This window comes from Oncorhynchus mykiss, chromosome 19, assembly GCF_057628025.1.
Source record: "Oncorhynchus mykiss isolate SJ-2025 chromosome 19, ASM5762802v1, whole genome shotgun sequence".
NCBI classification, from domain to species: Eukaryota; Metazoa; Chordata; class Actinopteri; order Salmoniformes; family Salmonidae; genus Oncorhynchus; species Oncorhynchus mykiss.
Genome location: NC_143040.1, coordinates 24209077 through 24223140, shown reverse-complemented (window position 1 = coordinate 24223140; position 14064 = coordinate 24209077). Strand labels below are relative to the sequence as shown.

General features: G+C 43.5%; 2 protein-coding genes across 2 annotated transcripts in view; both read right to left on the bottom strand.

The window, feature by feature from the left end:
* Positions 1-3172: 3172 nt before the first annotated feature.
* Positions 3173-7780, bottom strand: LOC149975131 (uncharacterized). Its single transcript, XM_090210585.1, has 3 exons — positions 7312-7780; positions 6049-6179; positions 3173-4405 (listed from the first exon to the last, which is right to left on the bottom strand). The coding sequence occupies exons 1-3, from the start codon at positions 7556-7558 to the stop codon at positions 3257-3259; spliced, it is 1527 nt and encodes a 508-aa protein (XP_090066711.1). The 5' UTR covers positions 7559-7780; the 3' UTR covers positions 3173-3256.
* Positions 7781-11776: 3996 nt separating this feature from the next.
* Positions 11777-14064, bottom strand: part of LOC110498474 (uncharacterized) — a 52047-nt gene continuing 49759 nt past the window's right edge. Inside the window, exons 11-12 of the mRNA XM_021575104.3 lie at positions 13321-13432; positions 11777-13173 (exon numbers count right to left, since the gene is read on the bottom strand). Coding sequence (XP_021430779.3) covers positions 12134-13173; positions 13321-13432 — 1152 coding nt within the window. The 3' untranslated portion in view covers positions 11777-12133. The remainder of the gene's footprint in view (positions 13174-13320; positions 13433-14064) is intronic.

Sequence of the window (14064 nt, the reverse complement as noted above, 5' to 3'; positions counted from 1 at the left end):
TCCGATTTGGTCCTGCCATACATACCTACACTGTCCCTAGAATTTCTAAGCAAACAGCTGGAGGCAGGGCTTTCCCCTATAGAGCTCCATTTTTATGGAATGGTCTGCCTATTCATGTGAGAGGCGCAGATTCGGTCTCTACCTTTTAAGTGTTTATTGAAGACTCATCTCTTCAGTAGGTCCTATCGAGTGTAATCTGGCCCAGGGGTGTGAAGGTGAACGGAAAGGCATGGGAGCAACGAAACCCCCTTGCTGTCTCTGCCTGGCTGGTTCCCCTCTCTCCACTGGGATTCTCTGCCTCTAACCCTATTACGGGGGCTGAATCACTGGCGCTCTACCATGTCGTCTCTAGGAGGGGTGCGTCACTTGAGTGGGTTGAGTCTCTGACATGATCTTCCTGTCCGGGTTGACGCCCCCCTCAGGTTCGTGCTGTGGGGCAGATCTTCGTGGGCTATACTCGGCCTTGTCTCAGAGTAGTAAGTTGGTGGTTGAAGATATCCCTCTAGTGGTGTGGGGGCTATGCATTGGCAAAGTGGGTGGGGTTATATCCTGTCTGGTTGGCCCTGTTTGGAGGTGTAGTCGGACGGGGTCACAGTGTCTCCCGACCCCTCCCGTCTCAGCATCCAGTAATTATGCTGCAATAGTTTGTGTCGGGGGGCTAGGGTCAGTCTGTTATATCTGGAGTATTTCTCTTGTCTTATCCAGTGTCCTGTGAATTTAAGTATGCTCCCTCTAGTTCTCTCTTTCTCTTCTCTCAGTGGACCTGAGCCCAAGGACCATGCCTCAGGACTACCTGGACAGATGACTTCTTGCTGTCCCCAGTCCACCTGGTCATGCTGCTGCTGCAGTTTCAACTGTTCTTCCTGTGGCTATGGAACCCTGACCTGTTCACCGGACATGCCAACTTGTCCCGGACGTGCTGTTTTCGACTCTCTCTACCGCACCTGTCTCCAACTCTGAATGCTCTGCTATGAAAAGCCAACTGACATTTACTCCTGAGGCGCTGACTTGTTGCACCCTCTACAACCACTGTGATTATTAGTTGACCCTGCTGGTCATCTATGAACGTTTGAACATCTTGGCTATGTACTGTTATAATCTCCACCCGGCACAGCCAGAAGAGGACTGGCCACCCCTCAGAGCCTGGTTCCTCTCTAGGTTTCTTCCTAGGTTCCTGCCTTTCTAGGGAGTTTTTCCTAGCCCCCGTGTTTCTACATCTGCATTGCTTGCTGTTTGGAGTTTCAGGCTGAGTTTCTGTATAGCACTTTGTGACATCGGCTGATGTAAAAAGGGCTTTATAAATACATTTGATTGATTTTCTTCAGGTCACTGTACCCCCTTTCGCACAAGGCTCTGACTTTCCAAAAAGCAGGCAAGGCCAGCAATACAGGTGGCTTGATGGAAGGCTCCCTGTTAACCTGCTGCACTTTTGATACCAATTGGTATTGAACGCTCTCACCTTTTCATCCTTCTTCATGAAACTGTTCTCAGGCAGAGGTCGACCCTGTGTTTTAATTCGCACCTTTTCTGTGTACTCCAGAGAATTAAAGTGTTTCTTCAACAAAAAGTCCACAACATTTTCGGTAGCATTAGCCATTCTGCTGGCGAAAACTGCATGCTTGTGCTGGTAGCTAGCTAGCTACTGCTACTTGCTTCTGAAGTTTGATATTATTAAATTCAAATTCATTTTTTTAAATTACAGGAGGAGGTAGATTTGAAATTGTTTTCTTGGTTTTAGAACTGTATTTTTGTCCAGTTAATGCAAGTTATTTCAATTGGCCTTGCTATCACTTTTTACTCTCAATCTCTATCCAATAATGTCACCAAGCTTCTCGACACACAGAACCCCCCAGAATGCTCTGCAGCACAACCCCAATACAACACACTAGGTTCATTCTCTGATCATAATCCTATGATTGGATGGATAAGATGTCAGTTCATACTGCAAAATCTTTGATTGGTTGCAGGTCATCCTCCGGAAGTGGTCATAATTACCATGTAGGTCTATGGAAGGGGGGTATTGAAGTCAATCTAGCCAGAGGAAAACTGAAACTAGCTGTCCTCCGGCAACACCATGGTTCTTCCCCAGAAATGCTGTTGAGGTTACAAAATAACTTCATTTTAAAACGTTTTAATCAATTATTTGATGACATATGAATATAATTTGTATAGTTTTATCTGAAAAAAATAACTTTTTAATGTTTCACTTTTTCTTTTTATGAAATTTCACTGAGGAGGATGACCCTCCCCTGCTGCATGTACTGGTAACATGATTTGATAGCAGGTTAGATGGCATTAAGTTTTTCCAAAACTGTGGTCTATATTAATGTGAAAGTCAGTAAAATACTACTAAGTAAAAGTCAAAGTATTTGGTTTTAAATATACTTAAGTATAAAAAGTAAATGTAATTGCTAAAATATACTTAAGTACCAAAGTAAAAGTATAAATAATTTCAAATTCCTTATATTAAGCAAACTAGACAGCACATTTTTCTTGTTTTTAAAATTTACGGATAGCCAGGGGCACTCTCTATAAGACATAATTCACAAACAAAGCATTCGTTTTTAGTGAGTCCACCAGATCAGAGGCAGTAGGGATGACCAGGGATGTTCTCTTGATAAGTGCATGAATTGGACCATTTTCCTGTCCTGCTAAGCCTTCAAAATGTAACAAGTACTTTTGGGTGTCAGTGAAGATGTTTGGAGTAAAAAGTACATTATTTTCTTTAGGAATATAGTGAAGTAAAAGTTGTAAAAAATGTAAAGTAAAGATACCCAAAAAACTACCTAAGTAGTACTTTAAAGTATTTTTACTTAAGTACTTTACACTACCGACGTTAGCAGGCTAGTTGGCTATCAACCTTGCAAGCTGATTTGTAACATTCAAAGTATTTGCTTGTAATTTGGCTGATGACTACTGGTTTCAAATGTAATTGAAACCAGTAGTCATGAGTGTAAATTTTATGGTTTAGTTATTTCTGTTGGAGTTTACATTATGGAGAATAGGGTGGCTTGCCTGGGGCCTCCATATTACGTCACACCGTGCATTAACATCTTCCGGCATGACTTCGGCATTCTGATGGGTTTTATGTAATAACTTGAAAAATAGAAAAGTGAGGTAACTTTGCATTTGGACTTTTGATGCGTATACTAATGCAATTCCATATGTTACATTTGGTTGAATTTTTATGCTACCTACCCTTTAATGCAGGTTTTGATCTAAACTTCAGAAGTTATCAAGTGGAATGGTTACAATTTTATGTTAATAGAGTGGGATGGTTTTTCTGCTGGTGTATTCTGAGGTAGCTCCTTTCTGTGAACTTCTTCCCGCATTGCGTACAGGCGAACTGCCCCTCTCCCGTGTGGACCTTCAGGTGTATCTTCAGATTGTCCTGGCGGGAGAACCTCTTCTCACACTGGGGGCAACTGTAAGGTTTCTCCCCTGTGTGGACCCTCTGGTGCCTCTTCAGGTCACGAGTCTGGGCGAAGCGCATCTGACACTGGCTACAGCTGTAGGGTTTCACCCCTGTGTGGACCCTCTGATGGATCTCCACCTTCTGGAGGCAGCTGAAGCCTTTGTTACAGAACATGCAGAGGAACCGTTTCTCTTTACTATTGCCTGATGTGGCTCCCCCTCCCGGAGCCTGGTCTCTAGCCTTCTCGTTTGTGTTCAATACCTGATCGAAAAGGACTTTTGAATCGCAAGGCCCCACTGACGTGGACACTGGGTCGCGATCCCTGAGCGAATGTAAAGGAGAGTGGGTCGCAACATTTGGATTGGTCTCTAAGCTTTCCCTGTAATCTAAGGAATCTCTGCCCTGGGACTGTCCGTCTCCTAGATGACTATCTGCATTCCATGTGGAAGGAGCATCGCCCTCCACTTTCACAGTCTCCTCATCTACCACTATAACCTCCACTTTCTTGTCTTGGCACCCTTCAGAGTATACACTACTACTGTACTGGTTCCAGTCCCCTCTAGACAGATCATTCTGTCTCTCTAAGCCCAAGGATATGTTGCCAGCGTCCATTTCTGTCACGTAAGAACAAGACAGGTCATCACCGCCAGTGTCTAGCGCATTATCATCACCGTCTCCACGGCAATGAACCATCCTCTGGCTCTGGTGAAATACAGGTAAGTACTCTGAGCCTGGAGCTGGAGGACAGCCCAGTCTCTCTGGATCTGATCTGTGGTCATATCCTGTGTGCAAGAGCCTGTGGTTTTCAGTTAAAGTCTCAGGGTCCATCTCTGACGACGTTCGGTATTCCACTGACCCGATGCTGCATCGGGTCCTGGGCAGCGCTGGGGCGGTGATGGGGTTCTCTGTGGCTAAAGGAGCCGTTCTTTCAGTCTTCTCCTGCTTGACCAGAGACGATCCTCCAGGACCTGCAGCCTCTGCATCTGCAGACTGACGAGAAGAGAGGTGGTACATGAGTTGAATTGGATAACAATGTCATAGGGAAGTCGCACAAGCTCCTATATCCTCCTAAGACCCAGCAATTCATTTTTATGTTCTTTAATGGACATTCGTTTTTGATCCGTATCTCTAAGGCCATACATGCCACTGTGTTAGGTCCTGTTGTACCTATGAGAGGACATTTTGGGCTTTTCAAATATCACGTGTAGCGGTGTCACCTTCATAATTTTTACTTGTGTGTAATTATTTTTGAGAGTTTGATATTCAATTTTCTAATAGGTAAATATCTCAAGAATAGTTTGTTTTCAGAGCAGTGGAATAATTTTCACACGAAATAAGATCTAAAGAAGAGCTTGTTAATAAATGTTTTCTGTTCATATTCACTATCAATTTTTATGTCCAAACTTTTTTTCCCGGGTCTCTGGAGGCTATGACAGGTAAATGTGGGTGTACAAAAGCTGAAGAACAGCAGGTAGCCTAGTGGTTAGAGCGTTGAGCCAGTAACCAAAAGGTTGCTAGATCGAATCCCTGAGCTGTCAAGGTAAAAATGTCGTTCTGCCCCTGAACAAGGCAATTAACCCACTGTTCCTAGGCCGTCATTGTAAATAAGAATTTGTTCTTAACTGACTTGCCTGTTTAAATAAAGGTAAAATAAAATAAATAAAAAAGAACATACGCACATCCAGGTACTTTCCGCAGGTCCTGGAGTTGAAGGCAAACTCGTGGAAAACAGAACGGAAAATGCAGCACACTGCTGCTCATGCTCCCAGGTGATATTTATTTACAACAACATGTAAGCAAGTGAATAGCTGAGGGTAGCATTGGGCATTTGAAATTATTTCACTATTTAAATAATATCATGATATTTTTGTGTTTTAAAGAATGTATTTAAAAAAAAAAGAGTTTTACTTCAATGAAGATTTGAGAGAGAAGGTGCTCTACACTAATTGTGGGGGAGGGTTTAGAGAGGAGCAGGGGCAAGTGTGTGTGTAGCACGGAGGGAGAAAGTAGCCAAACCAACTCACGCTAGTTAGACGAACTTGTTGCTGCCATAGTTTATGTGTCATGCATGTCTTGACTGCATCGTTGTAAAGACACTAGCTAGCTACAGTAGACACCAAAGTTAGCCAGCTAGCTAACTAAAGTAGCAAGGCTGAGGCTATTTTGCTGGGCTTCCCTCCCTTGTCTTCAACTCCGTTCATATGAAACAGCCTACCTGTTGGTTGATCATTGTAGCCAACTTAATTCTGTAACTTGAATTCCATTTTGCATTGATTAGAAAGCTCCCACTTCACTTGCTACACATGGTTCCTCTTGATTGACCGACAATAAGCTGCACCAGTGTGAAACGTATGTGGGCTACCGGTGCCTTTTTTTTAAAATGAAAACTGTCAAAAAAAACTGTTTTATAAAAAAATGTCATGTAATGGTCTATCCTTGTAGGCTATGTAGCAGTGTCACATAGATCATTATTTAATTTTAGAAAAATGAATACTCTCCCTAGTAATCGAATAGTAACAGTTTGGATATTCGAATAACCATGCCCATCCCTAGCTGAGGGGAGCCTTTCTGAAATAAACTGGCCACATTTGCTTTACAAAGTAACAAGTTTTAGGCAACTCTATTACACTAACCTCTATCAAAATAACATGCTGGATAGAGGTTCCACTCCCCTCATCAACAGTGATTGGTTGGTCATCTCTCCATGTATTGTGTACCGCTGGCTTCACAAAGCTCCTGTGGCCTCCAGTGAGATGTCCTTCACCTGAGAGGGTTATTTGGGGAAAAGAGGTGCTTAGTAGAGCCTGACCTATATGTTTTTTTTTTTTTTGTCCAATACTGATTCCGGTACTGGGGTGACAAAACTTAACGATACAGATATATCTACCGATATACTGTTACAGTGGAAAATTAAAGTGTAATATTTTCATAAATTGCTGTCCAATAACTACTTCAAATGTTGATTTCTTATATTGTGACAAATTATACGTAAGAATGGCCGCAATTGTTCAGATAAGCATCAGATTACCTTTTTCCATATCGGTTAGTTTCAATTATCCACTGATACCAATATCGGTCGGACTCTAGTTGTTAGATTAGCTACCGTGAATGCTCAACAGTATATTGTACACTATTGACACAGTCTAGAATTGGCAAGGATGTAAGTTAACATTTCTCATAACTTCTTGATATACTATTTATTGATTGATGTATGTGTCCATTTTTTTCATTGAATAAATAAACCGGAAATACAATAAACAAACATCTGGTTAGAATATTATATTGTGTCTTTACGCAAGATAGCTAAGTAATCAGGGGAATTATTGCTTATTATCCAAGAACTGACCAAGCTCTCAAGAACCCAAGTGGGGTATACCCAGTTTACAGCCGCCGCCCCCCAGGTTCTCGGTTGATGGTACTGATCCCAGTTTGCTCCCTCGAACTACAATCTCGACGACACTGTTTAATCCAATCCGCTGCCTCGGCTACCTTGCGCTCACATTTCCATTGGACCATTACATTCCACATTTCCTGTGTTTCACAAAATACAACCGGATGCAATTTTGCAAGTGTTTCTTTTCTAGTTGAAAAATAATTTATTGCTTATTTGAAACATTTAGTTTCACTGCTCTAATTACGTTGGTAACCAGTTTATAATAGCAATAAGGCTCCTCGGGGGTTTGTGATATATGACCAATATACCACGGCTAAGGGCTGTGTCCAGGTCGCGTCGTGCTGAAGAACAGCCCTTGGACGCCATATACCACCACACTGCTTAAATAACAGTTACCGTCTATTTGAATGGGTTAACTACGACCCAATTCTGGGTAACACATCTGAACATGTGTGCAAAGGGGAAGGGGGCGACAGGCAGCACAGCCTTCTGCAAAATGTACCTCTTGCCATTCCTCTGTATCGGTCGAGGATCTTGACACTACTGGGACGACTGGCAAGGACGCGCTCCCGTGATACCTTCAGTTCGAGTAGCTGTAGTTTCCTCCGCAATGCCCTGTTTTCTTTCTGGCTTTGAGTTATTTCCAAACTAAACACTGCATGTTCGTCGTCTATGAGTTTACAGATCTCTGCCACGGCTGCATTCGCTAGCACCTCCATGATGGAGGCTATTTGAGTGTGAAACACCATACAGTTAGCTAACGTCAGCAACTAGCAAGCTAGCGTTACCTAGATAACATATAAACTTTAAGTCCTGTCTCCAACGCGAATTACACACTGCCTGTGGTAGGTTTGTGATATTTTCTGTTCCAGCGTGTTAATAAACGTCTAAATAAAAACACTTAACATGGAAAGTGTTCTTGGTCACTGTTTACTTCCGTTTACACTTGAAAGGAAATTATCTTATTGGTTGGCGTCATAGCTCAAAGGTTGTGGTTAAATGAAAAAGGTACGCGCACCGTTCTTTGAAACGCGGTACTGGTTTTTATACTGAACAAAAATACACTGCTCAAAAAAATAAAGGGAACACTTAAACAACACAATGTAACTCCAAGTCAATCACACTTCTGTGAAAACTGACTGTCCACTTAGGAAGCAACACTGATTGACAATACATTTCACATGATGTTGTGCAAATGGAATAGACAACAGGTGGAAATTATAGGCAATTAGCAAGACACCCCCAATAAAGGAGTTGTTCTGCAGGTGGTGACCACAGACCACTTCTCAGTTCCTATGCTTCCTGGCTGATGTTTTGGTCACTTTTGAATGCTGGCGGTGCTTTCACTCTAGTGGTAGCATGAGACGGAGTCTAAAACCCACACAAGTGTCACAGGTAGTGCAGCTCATCCAGGATGGCACATCAATGCGAGCTGTGGCAAGAAGGTTTGCTGTGTCTGTCAGTGTAGTGTCCAGAGCATGGAGGCGCTACCAGGAGACAGGCCAGTACATCAGGAGATGTGGAGGAGGCCGTAGGAGGTCAACAACCCAGCAGCAGGACCGCTACCTCCGCCTTTGTGCAAGGAGGAGCAGGAGGAGCACTGCCAGAGCCCTGCAAAATGACCTCCAGCAGGCCACAAATGTGCATGTGTCTGCTCAAACGGTCCGAAACAGACTCCATGAGGGTGGTATGAGGGCCCGACGTCCACAGGTGGGGGTTGAGCTTACAGCCCAACACCGTGCAGGACATTTGGCATTTGCCAGAGAACACCAAGAATGGCAAATTCGCCACTGGCGCCCTGTGCTCTTCACAGATGAAAGCAGGTTCACACTGAGCACATGTGACAGACGTGACAAGAGTCTGGAGACACCGTGGAGAACGTTCTGCTGCCTGCAACATCCTCCAGCATGACCGGTTTGGCGGTGGGTCAGTCATGGTGTGGGGTGGCATTTCTTTGGGGGGCCGCACAGCCCTCCATGTGCTCGCCAGAGGTAGCCTGACTGCCATTAGGTACCGAGATGAGATCCTCAGACCCCTTGTGAGACCATATGCTGGTGCGGTTGGCCCTGGGTTCCTCCTAATGCAAGACAATGCTAGACCTCATGTGACTGGAGTGTGTCAGCAGTTCCTGCAAGAGGAAGGCATTGATGCTATGGACTGGCCCGCCCATTCCCCAGACCAGAATCCAATTGAGCACATATGGGACATCATGTCTCGCTCCATCCACCAACGCCATGTTGCAGACTGTCCAGGAGTTGGCGGATGCTTTAGTCCAGGTCTGGGAGGAGATCCCTCAGGAGACCATCCTCCACCTCATCAGGAGCATGCCCAGGCATTGTAGGGAGGTCATACAGGCACGTGGAGGCCACACACACTACTGAGCCTCATTTTGACTTGTTTTAAGGACATTACATCAAAGTTGGATCAGCCTGTAGTGTGGTTTTCCACTTTAATTTTGAGTGTGACTCCAAATCCAGACCCCCATGGGTTGATACATTTGATTTCCATTGATCATTTTTGTGTGATTTTGTTGTCAGCACATTCAACTATGTAAAGAAAAAAGTATTTAATAAGAATATTTCATTCATTCAGATCTAGGATGTGTTATTTTAGTGTTCCCTTTATTTTTTTGAGCAGTGTATAATGTTTTGGTTTGCCTGAGATAAGGGAAACTCAGTCCCTCAGATTAATATAGAATTTTTAAAATAAATCAGCACAGATTTGATTTTTTATTTAATTTCAACAAAATGGTCATACTCTATCCTACTGGACTTGAAGTACAGTACTTTTATTTCACAAAACGATATGTAACAAGAAGTATACATTTTCTCACTATGGTAACACAATCTTTGGTAAATCTGGTACCCTCGACTTTGATAAAATTAATGTAAGAATACTTTGGAAAAGGTTCAACATTAAATTACACACAGCTTCACTACTTCATGCCAAGTAAACATGAAGTAAAGCACTATATTTTCTCATAAAACACCAGCATCAAACAACATGACAGGGTTGTCACTTTACATCAGTGAAGCATTTTTACAGACACCATCCCACCAACCATATCATCTACTCTGCCTCATGATACTACACAGTACCAGTCAAAAGTTTGGACACACCTACTCATTCAAGGGTTTGATCTGGGCCTGTATCCATAGTCTCAGAGTAAGAGCAATGATCTAGGATCCCCACCTGCCTATACAGGACTGGCTCTGACCTAATACCATTCATGTAGTTGACAGTGGACTAAACCTCAGTGACACTGTGTGTGGTCTGTGTGCTGCTCAGTTGGTTACTCTGTGGGTTCAGACAAGGTGTATTGTGGTTGTCCTCCATGACCATGGTCCCCTCAGGGTTCCCCAGACCCTCCTCACAACCCTCCTCCTTCACCAGCAGCACCTCTGGACCCTCCTTCTCCTGGAAGAGACAGGTGATACAGATTACACAGACATACACTGCCTCAGGTACGTACACGCAGATAATAAACACACTTTCAACATAGTGTTTACCCACCCTGGGGCGGCAGGGTAGCCTAGTGGTTAGAGAGTTGGACTAGTAACCGGAAGGTTGCAAGTTCAAACCCCCGAGCTGACAAGGTACAAATCTGTCGTTCTGCCCCTGAACAGGCAGTTAACCCACTGTTCCTAGGCCGTCATTGAAAATAAGAATTTGTTCTTAACTGACTTGCCTAGTTAAATAAATAAATAAAAATTCCCAACTACATAAATGCTGTAGTTGACTTCATGACTTCATTGATGTTAAACCCATCATGGTGGACATAAATATGTTGTGGATATGAGTCATATGTTGTAATGAACCTATTATTGTATGTGTGGATATCTTAGGATAAGTCAAAATTCATCATCAGACGAGCCTAAGTGTACATGTAACCGAGTAACCGTAAACTCACTCCATAGCTAGCTTGAAATGTTGCCGATGGAGCCATTCCATCGGCAACATTGTTGTAGGGCGAAGTAGTTTTGCACGCTGTCAAGGAGGGCGGTCATGAGTGTTGCTGGTTCAAACAGCTGTTAGCAGCATACGGACTCCCTTCACATAGAGTAGGTGTTTGTTAGTGTGGGTATATTTAGTAAGTGTATATTGGTTATAATGCACTGTTGTGTGTATGCAGAATAGGGTGAAAGATGTGTTGTACACTGAGTGTAGAAAATATTAGGAACACCAGAATATTGAGTTGCACCCCCTTTTGCACTCAGTACAGCCTCAATTCATCAGGGCATGGACTCTACAAGGCATCGGAAGTGTTCCACAGAGATGCTGAGCCATGTTGACTCCAATGCTTCCCACAGCTGTGTCAGGTTGGCTGGATGGTGCCTACTACTCGTGATGCTACGTTTGATACCAGAGCTCTGAGGCATGCGTCAAAATTGCTAAGCAGTTTACTTCGAAGCAGTGTGCCGATGCTTGTATTATTTTATCAGATGCACGTGATCAATGACGTCCGAAACGTTTCTTTTTGCTGATTAGCCACCTGATTGGTTTGGTATTGGCTTCTGTAGAAGACAAAAAGGCTACCCCATGCTACGGCCTGTGCGCCGTCATCTATAATAATTTGGCTGTTCTAAATGCTTTTCATCAGCAGGTGCCACTAGTGTACACTGTGTTAATCAAAGCCTCGAGTAATGAACCTATTTTGGACACAACTGGCTGGAAATGCTCAATGCTTCATCCACTACCATACCTTGTACAAACACATTTAAATATTTTATCTTGCACATTCACCCTCTGAATGGCACACATGCACAATACATGTCTCAATTGTTTCAAGGCTTAAAAATGTATCTTTACCCGGTCTCCTCCCCTTCATCTATACTGATTGAAGTGGATTTAACAGGTGACATCAATAAGGGATCATAGCTTTCACCCGGTCAGTCTGTCATGGACAGAGCAGGTGTTCATAATGTTTTGTACACTGTGTCTCCAGGGAGTCTCAATAAAAGTCAGACTGAAAAGTCAGTGTTTATTAAACATAAACCAGTTTTAAATACACCATATGAAAACCACACATCTCAACTAAAACTGCATTCACTTTCTCATTAAAAGTGTATGGGGGGGGGGGGGGGGGGAGTAATGAAATAGGTATTTGTGAAAATCACAGCCTACACAATACAAACACTATGCAGGCTTTTTAGGCATATATATCACACAATGTCTGGATGAAATATTCTCCCAAAGAATATTCAACACTGAAATCTGCATCTGTGGGTATTTTCTGCTGACAACTATGAAAATTAATCTTTGTCTTTATTGCAAGGTTTGATCAACACATCAGAAGCTATCCAGCGGAATGGTTACTTTCAATGTTATAGAGTGGAATGGTTTTTCTGCTGGTGTATCCTGAGGTAGCTCCTCTCTGAGAACCTCTTCCTGCAGTGCGTATTGGAAAATGGCCTTTCTCCCGTGTGGACCTTCAGGTGCATCTTCAGCTGGTTCTGACGGGTGAACCTCTTCTCACACTGGGGGCAGCTGAAGGGTTTCTCCCCTGTGTGGACCCTCTGGTGCCTCTTCAGGTCACCAGCCTGGGCGAAGCGCATGTTACACTGGGTACAGCTGAAGGGTTTCACCCCTGTGTGGACCATTTGGTGCCTTTTCAGGCTGGACGAGTGGGAGAAACTAGCCCGGCACAGATGGCAGCTGAACGGTTTCTCCCCCGTGTGCATCCTCTGGTGGATCTCCACCTGTTTGGGGAAACTGAAGGCTTTCCCACAGAACGAACACAGGAAGCGCTTCTCTTTGCCACTGGATCTGCTGATAGCATTACTACCACTTTCATTTGTCAATGGGCTTGCGTAGCCATTTAGTGTTGAGGCACTGGCCTTGTCTGAGGTCTGGTTTAACATTAGGAAAGTGTGAGGAGGACGAAGGCCAGGGAGTGTCTGTGTTGTCTCAGGGTCCATGTTCCAGTTGATGGATCCTATAGAAGGCAGGTTGAAGGCAGCACCTGTTAGGGGGTTAACCTGAGGCACCATCAGTCTCTCTGAATCACAACTATAAGAGCAGGAGGGAGCATCGCTAACCAACTCTGTGTCTGTTCTCTCCAGCTGAATACAGACACCTCCCCGCCCTCGCAGACCTAATCTACGTCTCGCCCTGGTCTCAGCCAGTCTGTTGCCATGGAGACTAAGTTCAGCTGTTGTTTTTTCTTTCACTGTCGGTTTCTGGTTGTGGTTAACAGTGTTGTTCCCCAGCCCAGAGTTGAGGACACTGTCCCATCCGCTGACCTCCATTATGTTGCATCTGGTCCTGGCCTGCTCAGTGATGTCGTCCCCTGGGATCTTAGCTGCACCGGTCTTGGAATCCAAGATGGACACCCAGACTCCTCTGTTAGCCTCTAGCCAACCACCTGCAGGAAGAGGTTACAAAATAGACTTCATAAACATGGCAGAGAACTAAACATATGGAGTTTTATGGAAAAAAATCATAGCCAGGTGCATCACTATCCCATTGAAAATCAATTACTGTATGTAGGCTATATGTATTTCTCTCTTACCTTGCTCCCCCATCTTTAGTCCACTCAGCAGGTCAGTGCTCTCGGATATGTCTTCTATTCTCTCCTCTTTGACTACCAGCAGATCAATCTTCCCATCCTCAATGTCTACTGGCTGTAAGAGATACAGAGTGAGAGGATGTTGGATCAAGAAATCTGATATGAGCACCCTGCTATGGCGCATCTGATTGGGCAATGAGGTATTGCTATGAATACTAAGCAAATGTGTTAGTCGATTTGATTACTTGACACTATTTAAAGATTTGCTAAGTCAAAGACATGGTCCCACACTTAAAACAAAATTAATCAAGACCTGGGCCAGTATCCACAGTCTGAGAGTAAAAGTGCTGATCTAGGATCAGGTCCCCACCTGCCTATATACAGGAATGCAAACTGGTGAGGTAACACTTTTTTGGGGGGGCACTGAAACATGCAAAAGAAAATCCCTGCTAGGGGGAAATACAGGTTTTGACTAATTAATTAAACAACAAAGAATATGATCTACATGATCAGTCTCTGTGTATAAAATAAAAAGTGGTTAATGTGAACCTAACTCACAGCTAAAAAATGTAAGGAAAGCAATCCAATGTTATTTGTTGCCTAGATTTTACAACAAATGACACTCAAGTCTTGAGAAAAAAAACAATACAATAATATTCCAGTTAGCCATGACAGCCTTTAAAATAGAACGCTTGTTACCATGACAGCCTTTATAATAGAACGCTTGTTACCATGACAGCCTTTATA